The sequence below is a fragment of the Pimephales promelas genome, chromosome 21 (genome assembly GCF_988280905.1).
Source record: "Pimephales promelas chromosome 21, fPimPro1.hap1.1, whole genome shotgun sequence".
NCBI lineage: Eukaryota > Metazoa > Chordata > Actinopteri > Cypriniformes > Leuciscidae > Pimephales > Pimephales promelas.
This window is the reverse complement of record NC_142789.1, coordinates 6508690-6536484: the sequence shown is the minus strand read 5'-3', so window position 1 is coordinate 6536484 and position 27795 is coordinate 6508690. Positions and strand designations below refer to the sequence as shown.

Below are 27795 nucleotides of genomic sequence, written 5' to 3'. Positions count from 1 at the left end.
GGGCACTAAACGATTTCAGACGATGAATAAGGGTCTCGAATCTTTTTGAGCGAAAATGAACGAATCTTTTTCCGAGTCAATTCATTCGTTTCGTTCGATGAATCAAACCAAATGACTCGGAAAAAAGATTCGTTCATTTTGATGAACGAGTTCGAACAGGAGAGTCACGAACGCGCATCGCAGAACAGAACAAGGCGACCATTTGAGCTTATAAAACTTAAACTTTGTTATTTATTTATTAAATGAGCGATCGTTTCGCTTGATAAGACCCTTATTCATCGTCTGGAATCATTAGTCCAGTTTGCACTGAAACTGTCTTTTGGTCCTTGAACCGTTTGGTTCCCACTGAAAAATGCTGGAATGTTTATATCAAAAACCTTAATTTCTTTTCAACTGAAGAAAGAATGACATGGACTTCTTGGATGACATGGGGGCGAGTAAATTATCAGCAAAAGTTTTTTCAAAAGTGAACTACTCCTTAAAGTGCATGTTTCCCAATTTTCTTTTACAGAGCCATGTTGACTATCAAAGCTGAGGTAGATGTTTAGTATATGAACTTGATGTTTTAACTCTGAAATACTAGACTTTGTTGAATAGTTGCGATAATTTACTGTACATGTCAGTTCTTTTCCTTTTTTCAGCACAGTGAGGAAGTTTTGTTCAGCGTTGGGTGTGCCTTTGTGTATTTAGCTTTGTTTACCGAATTCATTTTCATTTTCAAGAGGTGTTCTGCATTTCAACTCTGAGCTCAACCTTCACTCAGCATTTCAAGCTATTTGAAATAGACCCACGAAGGCAATATAAACAAGACATACAGCAGCATCTCATTAGCAATGACTTAACATGGGAATAATTACTGTTTGCATGATGCGTTTTCTGCTTCTCTTCATCAGGACTGGCAGCAGTTTCTGAGGGTAATCTTTCAGCCAAGTATTTTTCGTAAAGGCAAGCAAGACTTATGCTCTCGTATGGTTTTAGCCCCAACCAAGATGTTCTTTTCAGAATTAGGGGTCTATATTTTTCATTTTTTCAATTGATTGATGGTTCCTAAATGTTTTGAGGACTCTCAAAGTCAGACGCATCCACACGCTTGGGCCGAAAACTCTCGGATTGTGTGGTATTGATTGAAGTTGTCGAGGAAGGAGATGTCCTCCTCGTATGCGGTGGGCCGACAGCAGGGGCTGTGACGAGCCTTGTCCTTCTGGTCCTTTGTGAGCAGGCGCGAGCGCTTCATGAACGCCAGCGTCAGGTCATAGTTTTTGCGGCTATTGGTGCACTTCCCGCTGCAGTAATGGAAGACTATGGTCTCGTCACTGACGTAGCCTAACCCCAGTTGACTGACCGTCACCTCCACCTCCCGCAGCGAGCAGGGTTTCGCTCTCTTTTTAGCCCGTTTAGTCCTTTTGCTCTGCTGGGCATCTCTACGGGCTTTCCTTTCCACCAGTGTCCCAATGACCTGCTTAAGCTCGCCCTCCGTAAAGCTCTGGAACATCTCCATGACTGAGAAATAAAGAAGGGTTCATTATTTTTAGCATTTAGCATGACAAAAACATTGACACTGTTTCAATTACTGTATATTGGGCAGTTTTCAATGGAAGTCTATGACATTGACATAAGCTTTAACCTAAACTTTACAGCTAAAATACTAATTAACAAATGCAAGCTCCACATATTTAGCTTTTCAACCCCTTGAATGTGTCAGACATCCCACCTCTCCTGGAAGGTCCGGGAGTCTCCAGCAATGACGATATAGCAGGAAATTATATATAATATCCCGTAGGGCTGGGTATTGAGACAAATTTCACAATTCGATTCGATTTCGATTCACAAGCTTGCAATTCTATTCGATTTCGATTACGATTCGATTCAATATCGATTATTTTGGATATCAGTTACAATAAATGGCCATTTTTCTCAAGGGAATCAAATCTCTTAAATGCTGTAAACGGGAGTCTAGTTGTAGCCTATAGACTTCATTAGCCTAATATGAAAGTAATAATGAACTGTTTTGTAGCTATACAAACACTTAAATTACACTTTTATTTATTTTTATAATAAGAAGATAATATGAAATATAAACATTTAAATGGTGGCTGTTATAAAAACTTGCCAGACTTATTCAAATATGCATTAAATATTGAAGAACATTAAGATTATAATGCGGTGTATATTTAGCAAAATGCACCTCTCTAGAGTTATTTTTTTCTAGCTGACTAACGAGTTTATGTGGGTTTTCTGAGGTAAATATGACGATACATGACACTGATTACAAGCTGTTTAACTGACGTCTTTCCACGGTTGAAACGCTGATTGAGCGAATCAATGTGACATGATAAGGATTTTGATAAGTTGTACTTAACTTTTAACACACTTTCAGATGCTCAATTTATGTTTATTTCACGCTGTGACTGGTATTATTAACCCGGAAGAGAGATCAGCGCTGCTGCAATCTCACGCCACAGCGCCAAAACATTTATGTTTTTGAATTTCTAAACAAAATGGACGTAATTTGAAAATTGAGACTTCGTTTCATATCAATAGTAACAAAGGACAAAGATTATTGCGATTTTTTTTTTTGATTTTTTTTTTGGATGCGTGCAGCCGCGATACAATGTCCCATCCATTCAAATGAAACAGGATGACTAATCGATTCTTGAGATTTAAGAATCGATATCGGTTCGTAAAAATGAGAATCGATTAATATTGAGAAATCGATATTTATTACCCAGCCCTAATATCCCGGAAATCAAGCGAGCGAGCGAGAAAGTCTGTTTCCACCTGATATTAAAATGCATTTCAGTTATACCCTGGTATTATCATGTGTTTCAAATGTGTCTTCTGTGACCATTCACGTTCGGATTTTGTGGAGACCCTCGCCCCTTTTTTCATCGGACTTTCATCACTTTCACTTTCACTTTTCACTTTCACTCTGACCAATCAGCAGTTGGCATTGTTTTCACGTGACATTTTAGTATCGCCTTAGCTTGCTCAGAACCTCCCGGAGGTGACGCAAAAAAAAAGTACCCGAAAGCAAGAACAGATACAACTTTTACACAGTGGAAAACCAAACAAAGCCGAGCCGAGTCGAGTCGAGCTGGTTCTGTGTAGTGGAAAGGCGCCATTAGGTTAGGGAGTTGTTGTGCCATCTCCTGTGAATGAGTAAATTAATCCCAGAGGTCATCGAAAACGCATCTCTATTTCGTAGTGTAGGCGCTCATGTGGTCACTTGTGTTCAAACAGCCACAAAAGACCGTCTACTCTCCTCCTACTGACCGAACGCGTAAACATTATGGGAAGCGAACTAGCCAGATGGGATTTAAACATTGTTGGTTGTAGACCATGTCTGGTTTGAAGATGAGAAACAAATGGGTTTGTTCTCTCACCATTCCCAACATATAGTCTAGCAGCTGTCAGAGCAGAAATGAAAGCTGCTGTTTTTTCCATAGTCTCCAAGCATGTTCATATCGCAACATGACATCATGACATTTGTGTGAACATACACGCCAATTTCGAGTCAAGTGCCGTGTTATCTCTACGCATTTTGAGCTATTCGCGTGTATCCACGTGTAAATGTACATCTACATCTGGGGAGCGATCTTTTTTTTTCCTAGGATGGTAGGGGAACCGTCATAAATGCCATTAACCCCAGTGACGGTAAGGTTTAGGGACGGGGTTGAGGTAAGTCATATATTTATATATACAGTAATAACGTTAAGTCAACAGCGTTCATAAACACGCTGAAAAGCGATTATGCGTCTTGATAGCACGCCAAAAATGGAAATACGAATTGGCGTGTCATACACACGCTACTTCATGAGATCTAGTTTTTTTTTTTAAAGATCTGGGGAATGTGTCTCTCTTGTCTACTTGTGCCAATCAACCAAAATGCATCTTAATACCAGGTGTAAACAGATTATGTATTGGGGTGGATATTTACATAAATTGTCATTCCTTTCATTAAAGAGAAAATGTGATCCAAACACACGTCACTCCTCTCCTCACAAAATTGCACTGGTTGCTGTTTCCCTACAGAACAACCTCTGGCTCTCCCTTTTACCTAAACACATGACTTAAGACTTCCGTGCCATCTTCCGTGCCAACGCCGTCTTGTGGTTCCAAAATCTGGCAACACTTGATCCATTAATACTGACACTTTCTCTTCTATATATTTTTTTATATCTATTTTATATCTTTTTTTTTAAGGGACATGTTCTTGATGTGTAAATGCATTTATGTACTTCATATTCTTTAATCTCTTCATCTTCAACAGAAGAGAGAAACAAATCTTACTGATTTTCTACTGATTTTGCCAAGTTAGATATATTTTAGATCCCTCAACTCTTTTCTGAAATCTCAAATCTAAACAAAGATAAAATCTATATATATATATTTGATATTATAAAAAAAATATCCAATTATATACATAATTCACATGATTAAATCTTTGGAAATGTACTGGCACCAGAATGAAATGATATAATTTCAAATTAGGTTGAAAACAATCGCATTGCTCATAAATTCAACAGAATCAACCAATTAAATATTCAAATATTTCGTGAACATTTGTATGTCTGTTAAGTTGTTCATACATAATATTTATCTCTTAGATGATGTCAATAATATATTTACATTTTAATGTCTAAAACTAAGCAAAATGCATAGTAGAACCACATTTTATCTGAAATACAGATAAAAGCTCGTGAGCTCATGTTGAGAAACCTTTTTGTTTGTTTGTTTGGTGCCCACAGTGAATGTGACCTGCAGGGAATTTTCTGGTGATCAGATTGGTTAAATTCACATGAAATTCTGCTTATCGTGACTATTTTACCACCTTGTGTGAAGTGAGTCTTATCTCCTATAAAGATTTCTGGGTGGCCTGCATGCTAAATGCAATCAGATTTAAACAAAGATAAGTTGCGCTATAATCTGAGAACCTAAAGGCATGATCTTACATTCTGAGACGAAAGAGTTTCCTCCGTCAGCTGATCTGACCCTCCGTTGCCGCCCACCAACCCCACTGGAAGGTGACGGATTACTGGTGTGTACCGAAGATGATGGTGGTGAAAACGATGAGGATGAAGCTCTGCGGTGGGGAGGAGGGGGCGGGGCTCTGGAAGAGGAAGTGGTTTTAATGACAAGCAGGGGCAGTGCAGCACCACAGAGAATCAGGCCGATGGCAGCAAACTTCCATAACTTCATTTTAGAATGAGGAGAAGCATTGGGCCCCTGCAAAACAACCAAACATCCGTCACTCAAAATGTAAATTGTTATTCTATTTAGATTTTGTCGTCACACATCAGAAACATTGGACATGATATTCATTTTGTCAGATTATACGCTACTATTAGCCTGGATGCCAGCCCGAACCTCACCCACAACATTTTTTGGTCGGGAAGTTCGGTCTGGACTCGATCCATTGAGGAGAAATTATGATCGGTTCAGAAATCGTGGGGCCAATCAAATTGCCAGGGCGGGCTTTATACGATGATGGACAGATGATCTGCAGTTACATAATCATTGTAATGATTATGAATGCAGTTACATAGCATTCCATTGACTCCCATTCATTTTGGCGTCACTTTGATAGCGAAAAACTTTAGATCTGAAGTGCTTGGAGACTCAATTTGTCCATTGTTTATTTCTGAAGAGACACGACCATTTATAAAAGGCTCCATTACCTTGCATCTTACGTCACATGTACGTTATCAAGCTCAGTTTGAGCCTGCGCAGTGCGCTTGGCAATCAGGAAGTGAGTGCTTCTTATTGACTTTACTTTTCTCTGTTGAAGTCTATGGGGTCGCTGTGTCCATTTCTTTTACTGTCTATGGGTTTCCCTCAAAGATGACTGTAACTGCTGAATTGAGATATAGATCGCGTCTGTTTTAAAAGAAATCGACAGCGCATTCGTTTTAAAAGACGAACAGAAAACTGCAATCAAGGCATTTGTCGATTTGAAAGATGTGTTTGCCGTCCTTCCTACGGTATTCGACAAAAGTTTAATTTATCAGCTGGCTCCGATGGTCACTAAGAAGAGGGACGTAATGAAAACCCAGTGGTCATTGTGGTTTCTCCTTGGGTCACACTCATGGAGGACCAATTAAAAGAAGCAACACTCATTATTTTACTACTTCGTTCTGTTGACAACTATGCGTAGCTCAGCGATGCTCTGATCGTAGGTCTATCCAATTGAGTGCAGGTTTTTTTTTCTGGTTCGGTTAAGGAATGCCTTATAATCAAAGCCCTATGGAGCAGTATCAGACTCACATTCTGACTAGAATATGCAACGCATTCTCATCCGAAGGCGTCATATACTGACGCTTTTGCCAAAGCATATACATCCAACACACATGGCACCCTTTAGCGTCAATATAACACGCTTCAATTATGGGTAGGTTTAGGGTTAGGGTTAGACCACAAGGAGGCGCCTTCTGGCCCATATATATCTGCGGCTCATATTGACGCTAAAGGGTGCCATGCGCGTTGGATGTATACGCGTTGGCGAAAGCGTCAGTATATGACGCCTTGGGATGAGAACGGGCTGGAATATGAGTATGACGAAGTCAGGCTACGCTACTATGGCAATCATTGGAGAATTATTTTTTTTTAATCCCCATAATGGTCTAATAATGATTCACTAGACAGGCTCAAACACTTCCAGTTTTATTGTTTTCTTCTGTGCTGTTGACTGTATCGTTGTGATATGTGTGTACAGAACTTAAATAATAATAATAATTCATTTTAATAAACTAAAATGTTAAACTGGGAAGTCAATGGCTGCATCTCCCCTATATAATAGGCAAAGGAAGTACGTCTGAATTCACAATACTCGTAAAAGTGTAGGGAAAAAGTACCCGGATGACCTACTACTTACGACGAGATTCTAAATTGCACACCAAAGACACTTTACTATCCCATGAGGCCACAGAAGAGGATTTATGAATGGCAGTGAAGCAGCGTAACTGACGCTGGTAGGTCACATGATGGCAATGACAACATGGCGACTGTTGTTTGTCCAGATTACATTCATACCATTCATATAGAACATACTTTTTTTAGCTCTTAGTAATTAACAAAAGTGACATTGCAAACTACTGGCCTGGGAGCATAATAGCTAGCTACAGTGTTTTTAATCATTTTCGCGGATCCAAGTGGATGGGAATTGTTTTGACAACATTATCTGTACGTGAAAAACGCAAAGGAAAATCTTTTACATTTTTAGTAGCCTACATTGTTGTCGTGTTGTATCAGTTATCATTTCATTCTTATGTTTCTGTTTCTTCTGTTTACTTTTTGTCTAACTCTTGATTTACCCTTGTTAGTTGCCTTAGAAATTGATTAGTGTCACCCGTGTCTAATTTGCCTTTGCCCCCTTCTTGTGTATATAGCTATGTATTTCAGTTGTTTCCTGTCGGTTCTCAACCTTTAGTATGTGGTTTTTGCTTTTTTTTTTTTTTTTACTCCTGTTAATCTCCAACGATCTCCTGCGTGTTTTCAAAGAATATTCATCTACGTGTGTGTTTGCTTGCCACAGAAATTGTGATAAGCATGATTTGAAGCTATGTGTTTAGCCAAAGAATGGCAGAAAGGAGGAGTGGCTGAGAAACCTGTTTAAAAACAATTATTATTTTAGTCAGTTCTGTTTGGTTACCACAGTGGCGCAGAAATGACAAACTTTAAAAGTGACACTGACACTCATAGGGGCTGTTTACACTTTGCCACACATGCGTTCTCTCAGATCGGATTTATCCAAACGATTCACATAAATCACATAAATGTGTTCTTGCAAAACGGATATAAATCCGATCTTCAACTCCCGCGCTATATGCAGATTTTTAATGGAGTTCACGTCACAGAAAGCAACAGATGAGCTATGAGGCTATGAGCTGCATTTTTTGATCACAAGCCAAAATTTCTAAATCAGAGAGAGTGGCAACAGCCCTGGTAAGATTTTAAGCGCCTGCGACTTACTTTGATTTGCGATAGCTTGCGCGTTGGCTTGATGAATAGATGCTCAGCTGCTCATGTTGTAATGTGTCTTGCAGTAGCTTCGTCATATCTGACCATAACATGACATTTAGCCAACAACACGCTCTCACGCGTAGCATTTTTGGGAGGAGTAAAATTTACATATGCAACCAATTTACAACCAGATGCATTTACACTTGTCCAGTTTCGTCTGGAATGCGGCCCAGACCACCTCCAAAAGTGGTTTGAGCGATCGCCAATCAAATTCAAATCCTTCTCAAATGTGTTTCAGAGGGCATTTACACCTGGTCTTTTCACGATCGGATAGCTATCCAATAGGGGTGTAACGGTACACAAAAATCACGGTTCGGTACGTACCTCGGTTTTAAAGTCACGGTTCGGTACGTTTTCGATACAGCAAAAAGAAAGAAATGCCAGAGAAATTGCCCATTTGTTTAAAGAAAAAATATTTTTAAATAAGTGTGAGTTTTCCTAGATCTTGAAACTTTCAGGTTTATAAATGGGGGTCATCTTTGAAGGATGAACAAATAATGTTTTGGTCATCACACACTCAGAAAAAAAAAGGTACAAAAGTTGTCACTGGGGCTGTACCTTTTCAAAAGGTAAACTTTTATCCATTTCATGAGCTAATAAGTACATTTAGGTGTTAATATGTACATTTTGGGTGTTAATATGTACATTTTAAGTGTTAATATGTACATTTAAGTGTTAATATGTACATTTTAGGTGCTAATATGTCCATTTCAGGAGGTAATATGTCAATTTCATGAGCTAATATGTCCATTTTAAGTGTTAATATGTACATTTAAGGTGCTAATGTCAATTTCATGAGCTAATTATGTCCTTTTCAGGTGGTAATATGTCCATTTTAGGTGCTAATATGTACCACTAAGGTACCAATATGCAGCCTTTGGGTACAAAAGTGTACCTTTTGAAAAGGTACAGCCCCAGTGACAGCTTTTGTACCTTTTTTTCTGAGAGTGCATTAAAATAACATTTAAATATATATATTTATTTATATAATATTTGAATTTTGAAGTGCTGGGAAAATATGTGTGAAGTACTTGAAAGCATTTCACCATTCCAGCCAAACTGGTTCCAGTTACTATATTAAATCCATGGTGAATGTTGCTGGTCTGTGGACGAAAGTATTACTAGTTCATTCACGGCACAATGTTTCTCCTGGTTTCCATGACAGCGCTGTTTAATCTAATAGAGATCTACGGTTAATAACGGAGAAATGTGAATGCATCTCACTAGATCTCGCAGCGATGTTATTACCTCAGTGGCGAATTCAAATGTTTTCTTTACCGGATCTCTTAGCGCGGTGTGGTAACAGTGTTGCTTGATCGAGATCGGCTCGCGCTGCACTGTTGCTGGTCCGAACTGATAAACGATCCGTGAAGCACATAACGAGTGGCGCAGTTTCGTTCTGCTTTCATTACGCTTGCCAATTTGATGTTGCACAACGTTGTGTGCGTCAGCAGCACGAATTTTGCCGGCAGGAAAAATTATCCAAGCAACCGTTCGGTTTGTATGCGTACCGAACCGGAAGCCTCGAACCGAAACGGTTCAATACGAATACATGTACCGTTACACCCCTACTATCCAATCACAGAAAACGCATGAAGTGGCCAGGTGTAAGCCCCATTGATAATCTTACAACCACATGTGATTTGTTCGATATTGCGTTGATCAGATTAGACTTAAGAACATGGAAGAAGACACATGTTTTTTTGCTTTTTTTCAGCCCGACGCAATTATCATTTTCACGTCCTGCGCCACGTGGTTAAATAGCAAATGTGTTTGCGCCCCTTTGTTCGCCCAATGGCGTGCTAGCCCGAAAACGAGCTGTGTTGGCGCGTTGCTATTTGGAGGCAACTGAAATAGACTGCTCCATTGATCAATATGAACCTGTTTTTTTTGTTTTGTTATTTAGTTAGTAATATGCGCTAAATATGAAGTGGGTGCACAATACGCGAACACTCTGCTTATTACACACAGGGATGCTATTGGGGGCACATGCGCAGCAGCGCACAAGCTAGCCACATATTAAAAATAAAATGACTACAATAAAAGAATAATATGTGTACATAAAGTTATGGTGGAATCCGGCTTGTCCCGTAGATGTAGACATTTTTAGACATTTACGTAGACATAGACATTTTTCCGATTGCAAATTCCACCATGTAAATATTAAATCCGCCATGGCGCAAGCTCAACTGGTTTTTAAAGGGAATGTGAGATGAGAATCTGATTGGTTTATTCAAAGCATTCTCATCCTTTAGCGTCACATAGAACGCTATATGACAAAACGGCGCTATACTAAGCGCATGGAACCTGTTATCGTTAATATAACACGCGCTGTGATGGTTAGGTTTAGGTGTGGGGTAGGGTAGGGTAGTCTCATATTACGCTAAAGGATTTATGACGTCTTGGGTTCGCGTGTTATATTAACGATAAAGCGCGCCATGTGCGTAGTATAGCGCCGTTTTGTCATATAGCGTTCTATGTGACGTTAAAGGATGAGAACGGGCTGGTTTATTGCACGTTACGCCCAAACAACACCCAGTACTCATTAAGAGAATAAGGACCAGCCTTTTAGACCATACGCCGTGCACGCAGACCATTTCGTAAAACTAGTAAAAGTAGATTCGGACACGCCCGAAGTGCACTTACGCCATCAATATGGTGGAGTCCGGCTTGTCCCGTAGATGGTCTGCTTGTGTGCTTTAACCTTGCGCACGAGCAGATCCGTTTCTTCGCGAGAGAAGCGTTCAGTCTTTTTACGATTGCAAGGACAAGCCTTTTAGACCATGCGCCGTGCACGCAGACCATTTCGTTAAACTAGTAAAAGTTGACGCCGGTAGTGCACTTACGCCGTGAGCTTAGATTGTTAAAATAGGGCCCATAATGTGCTAACTGCCCCCTATGGCACCCCTTGTGGTAACACTGAAAATACTATGTGTTGACACATTTGGGGAAAACAATGAAGCTTAATTCTCATACTTGGGTGGATTACGTCTCTTAAATTCCATTGATTGTTCAAATAACCACATTAACAATCACTTTTTCATCTTTTTTGGCTGCACTGATGATTGACATTGATGTTTGACACTATTGTTATTCTCAAAAATGGTTCAAAGGCAGCAGTCCAACAATTACAGAACCGCTGCACTACCAAACGCCAAACCAAATTAAAACATCTTAGATTGTGTATTCTAAATCTTCCAGCTACACATGAGCAGCCTCGTGCAAACCAAGTTGTTATTTCCAAAGATTTCATTCACAGATGTTTGCACAAGTGGTTTTGCCATCCGTAACTTTTCTGCTCCTCTGTTGATCTCATTCCGGTCGCAGGTCTCGGAGCACACAGGTGTGGATTGTCCATCGCTTTCATGTGGCCCAAATAGTCTGTATCCAGAACATACAAAAACTGCCACATGCTGCCGATGCGCTCTTGTGTATTTGTTTTACTTTTTCAATTTATCAGATGCGGATAAAACGGTGAGTTCCAAGCAAAACTGATTGCGTTTACTCCCGGGCCGTAGTGCTACTCTGATCACAAGCTTCTCCTTTGGCAACGGCACAACAAACACAAGAGAAGTACATCAGTTGAGTTTCTTCAGTGATTTCGCTACATCCACATAAACATTTGTTTTCCATTTTTGCTCTGTTAGACACATATCTGCCAGGTATGTTTATTTCTGAGTGAGATGTTTTTAGGATCAGAGGGCTTTTGTTACAGGACTAGAATAAGTGGCGATACCAAGATATGATGATCAGTATCAGTGTTGAGGAAAGTTACTTTTAAAAATAATGCTTTAGAATATTCTGTGACTGTCTAAAAAGTAACTAATCATGTTACTTAGTTACTTTTTATCATGAGTAATGTATCAGTAATGTTTGAGTTACTTTTTCTCACATGGGATGGGCTTGCTTGTTTGTTTTTTAATAACGAAAAAAATTAGATTTTTGGCAAATTTAAAGGCCCTTTCAAACCAAAAGTGCAAAAGCTAATTCTGAAGAATAGGATGAAGGGAAAGACAGATCGACGCACTTACTCTAAAAAAGTGGGATGTTAAGTCATGCTTAATGCTAATTGGATCATCGAAGGTCAGCAGCAAAGACATTGGTTAATAAAGTGGGATAAAGTATAGTTGTGCTATTTAATATACGGATATAATTAATTGCAAGTTTGCGTAATATTCTGAGATTGTATTTGGCTGTTTATATTCCTTTTGAGGAATACCGAATCTGCAAGTGAGATGAGCTGAAAGTCTGTAAAGTTTGCCAATAAACCTGATTTGCAATGGGGGTTGAATAATTTTGAAAAACTATATACATTTGTGCTCAGAATTATTGGCACTTCTGGTAAATATGATCAAATGCATGCTCACATTTATAGTCTAAAAATACAATAACCATCATGTTTATACAGTCCACCCAACAGCCAGGCTTGTGCTCAGGCTGTGGGAGGCTTCATGACAAGATCTTTATTGCTTGCTTCACACAATTAGCAATTACTGAGACTAGTTTCTTCTCACTTATTTACTTTCTTATTACCTCAAATTAAATATGTATATAACGTGTTTTGCAGAAATGCATTAATTTTTTTCATATATATATATGAAGAGTTCAGATGCAAAAGCCTCTAAATGCCATTTGAAATTTTCTTCTTTAATGATGATTTTTATCAAACTTGTATATTTAAGTTCAGTAATTTCACTTAATTACTGAACTTAAATATACAAGTTTGATAAAAATCATCATTAAAGAAGAAAATTTCAAATGGCATTTAGAGGCTTTTGCATCTGAACTCTTCATATATTTGTATTATTGGGGGGATTCTCCCCCAATTTCAATTCTTTTACTTCAGTGAAAGGTTAGATTTTTCAGATTTTTGCAAAAAAATGTATTTATTTATTTTATTTTTTTCAAATGAAAGATCAAAAGGATAAACAATTCAGATTTATTTGTACGGCATCTGTGATCATATTTACCAGGAGTGCCAATAATTCTGAGCACAGCTGTTCATTGTTGTAATCGAAATTATTCAACCCCCATTGCAAATCAGGTTTATTGGCAAATTTTACAGACTTTCAGCTGTTTGCAATGAACAAATCAAACAAAAGTGATGGAAATAGCTCAACACAACAAACGTTTCAAGTGGTTTTCCCAAATTCAACTGAAAATTCAACTTTTAATGACTTCTGCAGTCTCAAAATTATTCAACCCCTTCATGGCAAGCATCTTCACTCTTAGAAGAAAAGGTTCTATATAGAACCTTAAAAGGTTCTACGTATTTGGAACCCCTAAAAGGTTTAATTTGAGGTTCAATAATAAGAACCCGGTTACGCTTCCTTTTACAGTATAGTACTTACAGTGTACTTACAAAGTACTTATAGAAAGTACTTGCTAATATAAGGTAAGTACATGGTAGGTTCAGGGTTAGTACTAGTTATTACCCAGTAATTGTAGTTACTAAAATAAGTACATAGTATTTGCATGGGTAACTGGACTGTAAAAGGAAGCGTTACCGTTTTTAGGGCTCTTTGTAACCAGGAAAAAGGTTCTATATGGAACCTTTTGGGTTCATTCATTATCATTTGTTTTGTCCTTTCCGGATGAAATATTTCAAATTATTGACAAACATCAAGACCCTAAAATTTGTGCCATTTCAGTTTTTCTCCTCCAAAAATAAGCTTGATTAAAATGTGATATTAAGATACTACAACAGTTTAAGAAACAATAATTTAATTACTACAAAATGTTGCAGAATAGTGTAATGTATGAATGAATAATAGAATATAAAGAACATTTGTGCCAAAAGGGTTCTTTCTTGTCATTATAGAACCTTTTTTAGAGTTGAGTAAAGAACCCTATGCTTCCAGCCCGATCTCATGAAAGTTCGTATCTATGGCACGAATGTCATTTCTCGTGCCATTTATACGCCAAAAACAGTTTTCGCGTACATATGATACACACTTTTTTGCGTATAATACGCACGAATTCCCCACCCCCCTCCCCCCTAAACCGAACCCAGGGTTTTTTAGTGCGTACCATATACACGAAAAAAAACACTTTTGCCGTATAAATGCACCAAGAAATGACACTCGTGGTATACGCATCTTCATGAGACTGTGTTGATGCTTCATATATAGAACCCCAATGAACCATTTTTTTCTAAGAGTTTAGTACTTAGCATAGACATATACACTAGACTCACCTTGGGGTTCTAAGCATGCGTCAAAACCGCCGCCATCTTGGAACAGGGGTCTTGTCATAGGAAGTAGCTAGGTAACGCTGCTATCTCTGCCTTTACTTCGAATTCATTGATGGTGGCGGACTTTTGTGCAGCGTATGATGTTCACGGATGAAATCTGAACTAGGAAGAATGTTAAAAAAAAAAAAATTCTTTCTGGAATCAATGATAAATACATGTCTGACCGTTGGAACAAAAAAAACAAAAAAAAAAACAAGAAAAATCGCATTCATGATGATTTATGGTGATTTTATTTGCGTTAGACCTGTCTACTACATTGACGCTGATGCATTAAAGTGGAGGGGCTCCCCTGTTTCAAGATGGCGGCTCTATTGACGCATTCGTTCCAATGAACTGCCGTATCCAAGGTGAGGTCTAGTGTATATGTCTATGAGTACTTAGCCCATTCCTCAAAAGCAATGGCCTCCACTTTAGTAATATTCCTGGGTTTGCATGATGCACCAGAGATTTTCTATGGGGTTCCAGTCAGGTGACTGTGATGGCCACTGTAGAGTCCTACAGGACTTCTTCTGCAACCAAGCCTCGTTGGAAGGTCCAATGACGGCCAAGCTTCAGCTTCCTCACTGATGACATGACGTTTTCTCTATGATTTCCTGATACTTCAATGAATCCATCTTTCCTTCCACACGCTGCAGGTTTCCAATGCCAGAGGATGTAAAGCAGCCGCAGAGCATCACGAGCACCATCGTGAGTAACTGTGTTCTTGGTTGAAACTTTTGATAGCTTCCTTTTTTTGCCCCATCTAGATAGTGTAACCACCACTGTTCCTTTAACTTTGAATTTTCACAATGTTTCCAACGGTGTCTCTAGGAACATTTAGTGCCTTCACTATCTTTTGTTATCCTGCTCCTTGTTTGTGAAGGGCGATGATATATTTTCTTAACTTTTTGGACCATTCTTTTGTCTTAGCCATATTTCTAACATGCAGTCAAACGTGACACTCAACAAACCTAGCCAAACCACTTGAAACATTTGTTGTGTTGAGCTATTTCAATAACTTTTGTTTAATTGTTCATTGCAGACAGCTGAAAGTCTGTACATTTTGCCAATAAACCTGATTTTTAAATGGGGGTTGAATAATTTAGTGTGTGTGTGTATATATATATATATATATATTACAACTTTATTTTAGTGTTATCGAATATGATGGTATGCTCTCTGTAAAAAACAACTACTACAACATGGTTTTGCCATGGTTCATGTCCACAAAAACCAAGGTAGTTTGGTTCCTTTAATGCTTTTTTGATAGTATTCACCTACTTAAAATATTAGCCTGATTCCATTAACACAAAGAAATGTGTTGGTACACTTTATTAAATAGAGATGTTGAAATGTATTTCTCTCCGTTATAAATGTGTCAAACCATAAATATACAGATGTTTCTTTTGCTTGTCACATAACAAGACACAGAACATTAATTCCATATGCTTGTTGGAGTTTGTGCCAATGGATGTGCCTTTGCTTTTCTTGCCTTTAAAACACAAAACTCTCATAGGAATTATAGTTATTGATCATATTCACATAAGATTCTGTAAGACTGAAAAAAAAAAGCGGCTAGGGGGTACCAAACAATTCAGCCGCTGAAATCAGGAAATGCCTCGGCGTGTCTTCCAGAGACTAAGAACTAAACCAGACCACATGCTCTCAAACACTTCACCAGACATTATTAGAGTGCACTGGACAATACTAGACTCTGGTTCTGGTCCAGAAGAACATGGAAAGAGAAAGATGTGGAGCGGTACATGACAAGGTTTTGTGTTGATGTGCCATGATTTTCCTGCCAAAGCTTTGCTGTTTATGCGTCAAAATATCATGGTAACAGCAAACATGCAAGAACATAAGAGCCTGTTTGAATTCCAATCATTTGTGTGTTTGTGTACTTTTTTCAATCCTTATGTGTTCATAAAATTGGACTTAATAAGGTCTGGCATATTCTAAAATACAGGGATATAGTTGTTTGGCCTAGTTTTGTAAATGCAGGTATTCTAGTATATGAATGCATACACTTTAAACTGTTGTTTTGAGCTGTGGAAAGAGACGGGTCAGTCTAATATCAAACAGTGACAATCAAACTACAGGGGACGGCCTCTCTTAAATTCCCATTGGTCTAGATGCTGATGTCAGAATAAAAAAAGTCAACAAACAAAATAGCATAATAACATATACTCTTCCTATTTCTGCCATATAAAGATAGTAGTCTATGGTGATTATAATTAACTTAATGGGAAGGTTAAGTTAATGGGAGGTCTTCATAAAAAAAGTATAGGCTACTAGTGTGTGCGTGCGTAAAGATGAATTTGAATGTGAGTAATGATGATTCATAACCTCCGTTCATCTCTGCTTGGACATCAGCTCTCCTGTCTGGAGAACACTTTCAATCATGGGATTTTTTTTATGTTTTTGAAAGAAGTCTACTTTTTTTTTTTTTTGTAAAAACAGTAATTTAGAGAAATATTATTACATTTCAAAAACGTTTTTTATATGAATATATTTTAAAATGAAATTATTCCTGTGATAAAAGCTGAACATTCTAATATGTTGATCTGCTAAACTTTTTTTATTATCAATATTGAAAACAGATGTGCAGCTTAATATTTTTTGTGGAAACCATTCATTCATTATTCATGATTCGTTATTTTTTTAAGAATTGTTTGATGAATACAAATTTCTATAGAACAGAAATAGAAATCTTTTCTAACAAAATACCCATTTTTACTGTCACTTTTGATCAATGTAATACATTCTTGCTGAATAAAAGTACTATTAATTTCTTTCCAAAAAAAAAAAAAAAAAATCCATCCATCGACCCCACCCCCCCATTGACCCCCCAATTTTTTATTGGTAGCCTGTTATATTGTCAGGTAGAAAACCTCATATATCCATTTTTGGTCTTTTCACCCCAGAAATCATTAAAGGGTTAGTTCACCCAAAAATGAAAATTCTGTCAGTATTTACTCACCCTCATGTTGTTCCAACCCCGTAAGACCTTCGTTCATCTTCGGAACACAAATTAAGATATTTAAGATATTAAGATCGTTCCTGCATACTAGTCCATAGGCTTCTTGAGGGAATGACTCTTGCTGTCCTCGAAAAGTCATTAAAGACATCGTTAAAATAGTCCAAGTGACTACAGGGGCTCAATCTTAAGTTTATCAAACGACGAGAACACTTTTGTGCGCAAAAACAACAACAAAAATAACGACTTTATTTCAACTATTCACTTCCTTCTCCATGATCCTGTAAGTCAGTTAACGTAGTGTGATTGCGTAGAGCTACGTCACACGTAGGCACACTATTGGCCGACGCTGGTCATGTGTGTGTGATGCGTGTGACGTACAATAACAGAAGCTTACGCTATTAAACTAGTCACCTGACTCGCGCAGAGGGAGAAATAAACGAATAGTTGAAATAAAGTCGTTATTTTTGTTGTTTTTTTTTGCGCACAAAAGTGTTCTCGTCGTTTGATAAACTTAAGATTGAGCCCCTGTAGTCACTTGGACTATTTTAACGATGTCTTTAATGACTTTTCGGGGACAGAGCCAGTCCCTCAAGAAGCCTACGGACTGTATGCAGGAGCGATCTTAATATCTTAAATATCTTCATTTGTGTTCCGAAGATGAACGAAGGTCTTACGGGGTTGGAACAACATGAGGGTGAGTAAATACTGACAGAATTTTCATTTTTGGGTGAACTAACCCTTTAATTGGTCACCATTTACATGTGTCTGTGGATCACTTGTTTTCACTCACTTGTTTTCATGCCCTCTTTCAAGTGAACTATTTTAGTGGACTAATGTAGACAATAGTTAACAAGGGTATAGGAGGCAATTTTGAACACAGCCTAAGTCAACTAAACTGAACAAGACAGAAACTAAACATGACTGTGACATTTACAGTATATGCACTTTCAATGCCCTTACAGTGTACTTATCCAAGTACATGTACCATGGGTTAAGATTTGGTTTAAGAGTAGTTTAAAAAGAGCTAGTATATTACCCAGCTATTACAATAACTACAGTAAGTACATGTAAGCGCAAAAGGACTGGCAACACTTTATTTTTTCTATGGTAATATACATTATGCTTATTTACATGCAACTAAACCTAACCCTATAGTAAGAACATATAGTTAATTAATACTCTGTACGTAAATGCATAATTGCATTCCAACAAGATCACCTTTAAATGAAGTGTAACGCTGGACACTTTTATTATTTAAGTAAATCTCAGAGATTCATTTTGATTATTCTTCGGTGGATGCTGGTTCAGAGAAACACTCACCGATTAAATGAAAGACCGAGTATTCTTTCAGTCTTGTGTAAACAAAACATAACTAATAACCCTAAAATGAAATTTAGAAAAACTGCCTCTTTGTTTTCTTCTCAGACATCAGACATAGTCTCCAGCCAGGATACACCCTACACAAATCACACTATTAAGCGCACTGTCTCCTTATTAGGAAACAGACGATTGTTCTAAATGTGTATTCTTTTCAAGGGAAGTGGACTCGAGCAGATCTGTGTTTATGGAACATTCAAAAAGTAAATTGTCTAGTCAAGTGGGCACTCAAAAATGACAAGATGTCTACAATAGCATCCCAAGAGAAACCTTTCCTAAAATAAGTTTCTCAGGCTTCAGAGAAAATAGAAATACCGTAAATCGAATATCACGTGTTCTGATGCTGACTCTGTCTGTTGAATTGTTGAAGTACTGATGATAATGTCATCTAGACAGTCGACACTCAGATCTTCTATGTGTTCCTGAGCTTCAGTGTCTTCAATGAAATAAATGATAACATAATATAATATAATATAATATATATAATTTGTATCTGCTTGGGTGGGTTGTCCCCTTCTCATGACATTGGAAAACATATACTATAATGAAATATAAAAAAAATATAAAATCTGAATAGATGGCTACTTTTGAATCAATATCAATAGAGTGCCAAAGTGATGATGTCACTTTGTAGAACAACTTGGAAGCTAGCGGCGCATGGGATCCCTCAGTCGAAAAGCTATGCATTTTCCCCATAGACTTTTGGAAAATCGCAAAAAAATAAGATCTGTGTTCAACAAAGAGTTGTGACCCTTACACGTTTTGTCTATCAAGTTAATCCAAAATTTATACATTTTAAAGCCTATATAAAGTTTTTTTTAAAAAACACAAGCAGACACAATAAAAATGTATATATCAAATTTATGTCATAGATCAAAATGTGAAAATATTTAGAGGCTTTGTTCACCACATTATTTCAGAAGATTTAGCACAAACCCATTCAAAAATCCCATAGAATTTAGGGCGAGGGAACCGAGAGTGCTAAAATGCGAACTCACTTCCGCGTTTTGGCCTACAAATGACGTCGTAACTTCGGCACTCTATTGAGAACAATTTTTATAAGGGGGTATTTATAGCACCTCCAGGGACTAACTTCTAATTCTAACAGGTCAAACCTTGAGCCAGCAAAAAAAAAAAAAAAAAAAAAAAAAAACACACACACACACACACAAAAAAACACTGTATGCTCCTTTAAATGTCCGCATGACTGTGCATGTTTGTTTTTCTATGATGTGCAGCTGTCACGAAACTGACATAATTGTCCGTTTAAAAGAAATTTGAGGTGTTTTATTATAAGTATTGTTTCAATATTATTTATTGTATTAAATTAGCTTTTATTTTGAAATTTTCAGTTTTCTTTTTTAAATTTTAGTTCAAGTTTTATACATTTTGTTATGCGATTTTGTCAGTTTAATTAGTTAATACAAATATTTATACATAACTTTAAATTATCTTTTATTTCACTTTTAGTAATTTTAATGCTTCAACAACTTAAACTTGTTTATTTCACTTATTTTTCATTTTATTTTAAGGAAACATTGCTCATTATCATTGACGTTTTTTTTAAATCAATTTTAATATTTTATTTTATTTTTTAATATTATATTTCAGCTTTATTTGAATTACCAACTTGTAATATTTTTAGTTGTAGCTAACAACACTGATTATTCACTCTGAAATAATACTTCGTTGTTTTAACCCAATTTTGGGTCAAATATGGACAAACCCAGCCATTGGGTTACATTTTTAAATTACATTTTTAACCCAATGTTTACGGAGGCGTATTGCATTCACTTGAAGAAAAAAAATCTACTCTTTTTTTTCTGAATTAATGAGTTAATTTTTCATGAGAAAAAAAATTGCTCTGTTTTTCTGAATTAATGACTTAATTTTTCATGAGAAAAACAATTTTTTGTCTGTTTTTCTGAATTAATGAGTTAATTTTTCATGAGAAAAATTTTTTTTGCTCTGTTTTTCTGAATGAACGAGTTAATTTTTCATGAGAAATTTTTTTTGCTCTGTTTTTCTGAATTAATGAGTTAATTTTTCATGAGAAAATATTTTTTTTCTCTGTTTTTCTGAATTAATGAGTTAATTTTTCGTGAGAAAAAAAGTTTTTGCTCTGTTTTTTCTGAATTAACTCGTTAATTCAAAAAAACAGAGCAAAAAAAAAAAATTCCATGAAAAATTAACTCGTTAATTCAGAAAAACAGAGCAAAAAAAAAAATTTCTCATGAAAAATTAACTCATTAATTCAGAAAAACAGAGAAAAAATTTTTTTTCTCATGAAAAATTAAGTCATTAATTCAGAAAAACAGAGAAAAACTTTTTTTCTCATGAAAAATTAACGTCTCGGTTACGTATGTAACCCTCGTTCCCTGAGTAGGGAACGGAGACGTTACGTCAGAAGTGACGGAGATTGGGGGTTTCGCATAGAAAGCCAATCCTCTTCGAGTATTTAAACACGAGCCAATGGCATGCAATGCCTTGGGGCTGCGGAAATTTGCATAGCGTACTCCGCCCTACTCCGTGAGTATAAAAGGAGGAAGTGAACGCAACCGCAGTATGTCTTCGCTGAGGAGCCAAGACTGAACTCGGCATCTACCCAGCGATACAGCAGAAGTGGCAGGGAGACGTAACGTCTCCGTTCCCTACTCAGGGAACGAGGGTTACATACGTAACCGAGACGTTCCCTTTCGTAGTCACTTCGAGTTACGTCAGAAGTGACGGAGATTGGGGGTCTGTGCCATCACGCCAACTTCAGGCTGTCTTCCAGTGCCCTGCGAAAGTCTGAACCCCCGAGCCTTACCTGTTTTCCTTAGGGGATCCGACTTAGACACAGGATTACCAAGGTACACTGGGAAACATATCCCGAAGGGGACATGCTACCAGCTGCCTACCGAAGGGAGGACTTACGAATACACATATGGCCACATAGGAACACATATGGAATCACTGGAGCACCAACCGCAGGTGGCTACTAATTTCAGCTCCAGGGGTGGCAGATGGCTTGCCAAGGGAAGACACATGCTCAGAGAGGCTTACAGTGGATAATACACATGAGACGGTTACCAAGGGGGAACCGTACGCATGGAGGCACCTAGCCAGCATCCAGAGCCACAGCAGTGGTGCCCGCATCGTCGGTGCTGGAGGACTCAAGGCTTCAATGGAAGAACTGAGGAAATATCGCACTTATCCAGTCCGGGGAGTGGAGTGGCGAGCAAGCGAAGACACCTGAGCGGATCCAGAACTGGCCGAAACGAGTACGTGAGAGGATACCGGCTCAATTCGCAGATTATAGAATCTGGCGAAGGTGTTGGGTGTCGCCCAGCCTGCAGCTCTGCAGATGTCTGTTAGCGAGGCGCCGTGCGCTAAAGCCCAAGAGGAGGCCACACTCCGAGTGGAATGGGCCATCACACCAAGGGGGCACGGAAGGCCTTGCTGCTGGTAAGACAAAGCAATGGGATCCACAATCCAGTGGGACAGCCGTTGCTTTGAGAGAGCCCTTCCCTTCTGGCTCCCTCCATGACAGACAAAGAGCTGGTCTGAGGTCCTGAAACACTGCGTTCTGTCGACATAGGTGCGGAGAGCACGTACCGGACAGAGCAGTGCCAAGGCTGGGTCTGCCTCCTCCGGGGGCAGCGCTTGCAGGTTCACCACCTGGTCCCGGAAGGGAGTGGTGGGAACCTTGGGCACATATCCAGGCCGGGGTCTCAGGATCATGTGAGAGTAAGCCGGCCCGAACTCCAGGCACGCTTCGTCAACGGAGAATGCGTGCAGGTCCCCCACCCTCTTGATGGAGGCCAATGCAACCAGGAGTGCTGTCTTCATGGACAGAAACTTTAACTCTACCGATTGCAAAGGCTCAAAGGGATGCCTCTGCAGAGCACTTAAAACTACCGAGAGGTCCCAAGAGGGTACGAGGGGAGGACGAGGCGGATGCAGCCTCCTCGCTCCCCTCAGGAACCTGATGACCAGGTCGTGCTTCCCTAAGGACTTACCTTCCACTGCTTCATGAGAAGCGGCAATGGCCGCGACGTAAACCTTAAGGGTGGAGGGCGACAGCCTGCGCTCCAACCCTTCTTGCAGGAAGGAAAGCACGACACTGATCGAACATCTCCGGGGGTCTTCTCCGCGAGAAGAGCACCAATTGACGAAGAGGTTCCACTTCAACGCATAAAGGTGTCTCGTGGACGACGCTCTTGCGGAAGTGATGGTTGCCGCCACCGCAGGTGGCAGCGAACTCAAACCTGCCTCGTCCCGTCCTGGAGCCACACGTGCAGCCTCCAAAGATCGGGACGAGGGTGCCACAGAGTGCCCCGTCTCTGAGAGAGTAGGTCTTGTCTCAGAGGAATAGGCCAAGGAGGTGCTGTCGCGAGGAGCATGAGATCGGAGAACCACGTCTTGGTGGGCCAGTAGGGGGCTACCAGCAAGACCTGCTCCTCGTCCTCCTTGATCTTGCACAACACCCGTGCAAGGAGGCTCACTGGGGGAAACGCATACTTGCGTGGGCCCCGTGGCCAGCTGTGCGCCAGCGCATCCGAGCCGAGAGTGCCGCGGGTCAGAGAATAAAACTGGGCGCAGTGGGACGAGTCCCGAGAGGCGAACAGGTCTATCTGTGCCTCCCCGAACTCGTCCCAAATCAGCTGGACCGACTGGGGATGGAGTCGCCATTCGCCGGAGAGGGGACGGACCCGGGACAGCTCGTCGGCTGCCCAGTTCCGGTCTCCAGGAATGTAAACTGCACGAAGGGACCTCAGGTGCTTCTGACTCCATAACAAGAGGTGGCGGGCGAGCTGCGACAACTGGCGTGAGCGTAGACCCCCCTGGTGGTTGATGTATGCTACTGCCGTAGTGTTGTCTGAGCGGACAAGCACATGCTGGCCCTTGAGCAACGCTCGGAAGCGGTGTAGGGCGAGCCGTACTGCCAACAGCTCGAGGCAATTGATGTGCATGAGGCGCTGGGCTCCTGTCCAGGAACCGGCGGCTGCATGCCCATTGCACATGGCACCCCAACCCGTGGTAGATGCATCCGTGGAGACAACGAGACGCCTGGAAACTCGCTGAATAGGGACGCCGGTCCGTAAGAAGCTGAGGTTCGACCACGGGAAGAAGGTTCGGCGGCACGCTGGAGTCACTGGAACTCGGAGCGAGCCGCGATGCCATGCCCACCTCGGGACTCGATCGCGAAGCCACAGCTGAAGCGGTCTCATATGAAGCAAACCGAGCGGCGTTGCCGCGGCCGCGGATGCCATATGCCCCAGGAGCCTCTGAAATAGTTTCAGTGGAACCGCACTCTTGCCCTCGAACTGTCGAAGACAAGTCAGCAGTGAGTGTGCGCGCTCGTTCGTGAGCTGCGCGGACATGGCGACCGAGTCTATCTCCATGCCGAGAAAAGAGATCCTCTGCACGGGGCAAAGTTGCTCTTTTCCCGGTTGACCCGAAGGCCCAAACGGGCTAGGTGCCGGAGCACCAAGTCTCTGTGTTCGCAAAGCTGAGCTCGAGAGGGTGCTAGTATCAGCCAGTCGTCGAGATAATTCAGGATGCGAACCCCGTGTTCGCGAAGGGGAACAAGGGCTGCCTCGACGATCTTCGTGAAGACGCGAGGGGACAGAGCTAACCCGAATGGGAGAACGGCGTACTGATATGCCTGGCCCTCGAAGGCAAACCGAAGAAACGGTCTGTGTCGAGGTAAGATGGACACATGGAAGTACGCGTCCTTCAGGTCGATCGCTGCAAACCAATCCTGATACCGAACCCATTCGAAAATGCGTTTGGCCGTGAGCATTTTGAACGGTAGTCGATGGAGAGAACGGTTCAAAATGCGCAGGTCCAGGATCGGTCGTAACCCACCGGTCTTCTTGGGGACAATGAAGTAGGGGCTGTAAAACCCGGACTCCACCTCGGCTGGAGGGACCGTCTCGATTGCACCCTTCGCCAGCAGGGTCGCAATCTCCGCTCTGAGGAGTGGGGCATTGCCACCAACTATCGTGGAGCGAACTCCCCTGAAGCGGGGAGGAGACCGTGCGAACTGAATCGCGTAGCCGAATCTGATCGTTCTGATGACCCAGCGGGATATCCCGGGAAGCACTAGCCAGGCTTCCAGGAAGTGAGCCAACGGGGTCATGTGAACCACAGACGTCCCCCCGGAGGGGCAGCGTGGCGGGTCGACTGGCACGCGTGCAGGGATGACCCCGCTCGGATGCGTCGAAGCCCGCTCCCCGACGGAAGGGACCAGGGAAAGCGGAGCGTTCCACGGGGGTCCGTTCCGCCGGGGGTCTGGCGACAGAGGGGGAAGGGATTGGCGTAGCCCGGGGACGACACTCGCACCCTTCTGCACCCTCAGAGACAGAGAGGAATGTGTGGGCTGACGCACTGGAACGTTGAGCGCACTCATTCCAGTCTGTGGGCTCAGTGATGATGTCAAGTCTTTCTTAACCAACTCAGGGCGCTGCCCACCCGTGGGCGAGCAGCGGGAACTGAAAACGAAAGATTTTCCCCCCGGCCCTCCACCGGGGGCAGGAGGGGGCCTGCTCCCGCCTCCTGGGGAAAAACTCAACTCCATCACTGAGCAGCCCGTATCAGGATCATCGCTTACCTGGCGTTTAGCGGGGTGTGCGGCCTGAGGGGGCTGTGACGCCTGCCGGCGGCCTCCTCCACGCCGTGGCCCGGATGAAGGCTGCTGCTGGGGCGGGGCGGGAGGCAGGGGAGCCGCGGGGGGGCGTCCTCGGCGGCGAGCAGCGGGAGGCATCTGTGCCGACGACTGGGTGGAGGCAGCAGCTGGTCGTCGGGGCAGAACATGTTTGATTGCCTCCGTCTGCTCCTGGGCAGTGGAGACTGCTGGGCAAGAGTTCTCGACTGCACCGCCAAAAAAGGCCAACCTGGGAGAGAAGGGCGTCGAGCAGACGAATCCGCTCAGCGCTCCGAGTGTCTGCCAGGTTGACGCTCCTGGACCACACTAGTGGCCATCACCTGACCAACGGCGCGAGCGGCCACTTTCGTTGCCCTTTTGGAGAGCAAGGTCAGTGGCGGATCGCAAATCTTCGAATGCCGTTGGATCAGTCCCGCCCTCGAGCATATCTCTGAGCATCTGCGCTTGCACAGTGCTCATCGCATGCAAAGCGGAGGCCGCCCGTCCCGCCGCTCTATAGGAACGCGCCGCCATGGCAGACGAGAACCTACAGGCTTTGGATGGGTGCCTAGGAGGACCACGGAGGAGGCGCCCTGTGGACACAGCTGTATCGCAACAGAACGCTCCAGCGGGGGCATCCCAGTGCACCCACGGGCGGCCCCCCCATCGAGGGGGGAAAGGCGGGGGAGAGATCGCGCTCTCGAGTGGACAGAGGAGTCCCCCAAGAGCGCAATAACTCCGCATGCAGCTCGGGGAAAAAAAGGCAATGGAGTTGGCCGTGGCCTTGCGGCGGCAGCTTTGTCCAAAAACCAATTATCCCTCCGTGAGAGATCGGGGGAAAATGGAGGATGCCACTCTAACCCAATACTCCCAGCGGCTTGAGACAGCATGCCGTCAGCTCGGGATCCGACACGGGCAGCGCTGGCTCTCCCGAAGGGGGCAGTGCAGCCGCATCCTCATCTCCCGAGGACTGTAGCCCACCTAGTGATGCTGCGATCGACATCACATCATCATCTGGAGCGCTGCTCGAAGCAGCCGGTACCACTGAAGAGGCAGCCGACTGAATCGAACTAACGCTCGCTGGCTCACGCACTGAGGCGGGAGGTGTGGCCCGAGAAATCGTCGGGGCTTTATGCCACACCGTCACCGTTAATTCGCCGGGTCCCCGGTCGACGGGCCCCCTTTCGTGAAGGAAGCCGATCGAGTAAGGGGGACCGGGGCTCTCACTCTAGTGAGATTTTTTTTTTTTTTTTATATATAAAAATATATATTCTATATATAAAATATAATAATTTTTTATATATATATATATATATATATATATATATATATATTTTTTTTTTTTTAACCTCAGTGTGGAGATGGTCATGTCCCCATAGCAGGAACATGAGTCATCCACGAACGCTGCTGCTGCATGCTGAATGCCCAGGCATACAGAGCAGCGATCGCGACCATCAGATGACGACAGAATCGACCGCATCCAGAAGAACACGGGCGAACCGTCTTTAAAAAGACGTGCCGCGTGTAGCTCTTTTACAGAGAGGAGGAAATTCACTCTTTCAGCGCTGAGGCGACCAGGGAGAAGCGCAAAGTCTGGCAGACCACTGCACAGATCGCAGGCAATGCAGAAACTCGCTGGGTACCGCCGTCACACCAACACTGAAGAGGACGCTCGTCTCGAAGAGTCTTGTAATAGCTTTCAGGAGTGAAGAGGTTCTCTTGGCTCCGAAGCGAAAACATACTGCGGTTGCGTTCACTTCCTCCTTTTATACTCACGGAGTAGGGCGGAGTACGCTATGCAAATTTCCGCAGCCCCAAGGCATTGCATGCCATTGGCTCGTGTTTAAATACTCGAAGAGGATTGGCTTTCTATGCGAAACCCCCAATCTCCGTCACTTCTGACGTAACTCGAAGTGACTACGAAAGGGAACTCATTAATTCAGAAAAGCAGAGCAAAAAAAAATTTCTCATGAAAAATTAACTCGTTAATTCAGAAAAACAGAGCAAAAAAAAAATTTCTCATGAAAAATTAACTCATTAATTCAGAAAAACAGAGAAAAAAATTTTTTCTCATGAAAAATTAAGTCATTAATTCAGAAAAACAGAGCAAATTTTTTTTCTCATGAAAAATTAACTCGTTAATTCAGAAAAACAGAGTAGATTTTTTTTTCTTCAAGTGAATGCAATACGCCTCGTAAATATTTGAGTTTTTTTTTTTTTTTTAAACTTTGTGTGATTTACCTACTTATAAGCTAAACTAAAATAAACTGATTCTATAGTTAGCCTATTACCATTTTAGGTTTTTTAATTTTAACTGTTCATGCATGAATGTCAATAACAAACCATTGAAATCAAAGATTTACTCCCTAATTTGAACATGCGAGAAACTTCCAGATCAAAAGACAAAAAAAACCCAGGCGATCAGTATGAATGCTCTTACAGCACACTGCTTTTGTTTAAGCTTAGGAAATATTTTAAAGCAAGTTTTATCAAAACAAAACAAGTTGAATCAGCTCATGGAGGTATTACTGCTAAAAGCTTCCAGTTGAGCAGTAG

General features: G+C 41.4%; 1 protein-coding gene across 2 annotated transcripts in view; it reads right to left on the bottom strand.

Annotated features, from left to right (window-relative positions):
• Positions 1 to 640: 640 nt before the first annotated feature.
• Positions 641 to 27795, bottom strand: part of nrtn (neurturin) — a 39288-nt gene continuing 12133 nt past the window's right edge. For both annotated transcript variants that reach the window (XM_039667350.2, XM_039667351.2), the window contains 2 exons: positions 4953 to 5226; positions 641 to 1500 (listed from right to left, as the gene is read on the bottom strand). In XM_039667350.2, coding sequence (XP_039523284.1) covers positions 1073 to 1500; positions 4953 to 5199 — 675 coding nt within the window. In that variant the 5' untranslated portion in view covers positions 5200 to 5226 and the 3' untranslated portion in view covers positions 641 to 1072. The remainder of the gene's footprint in view (positions 1501 to 4952; positions 5227 to 27795) is intronic.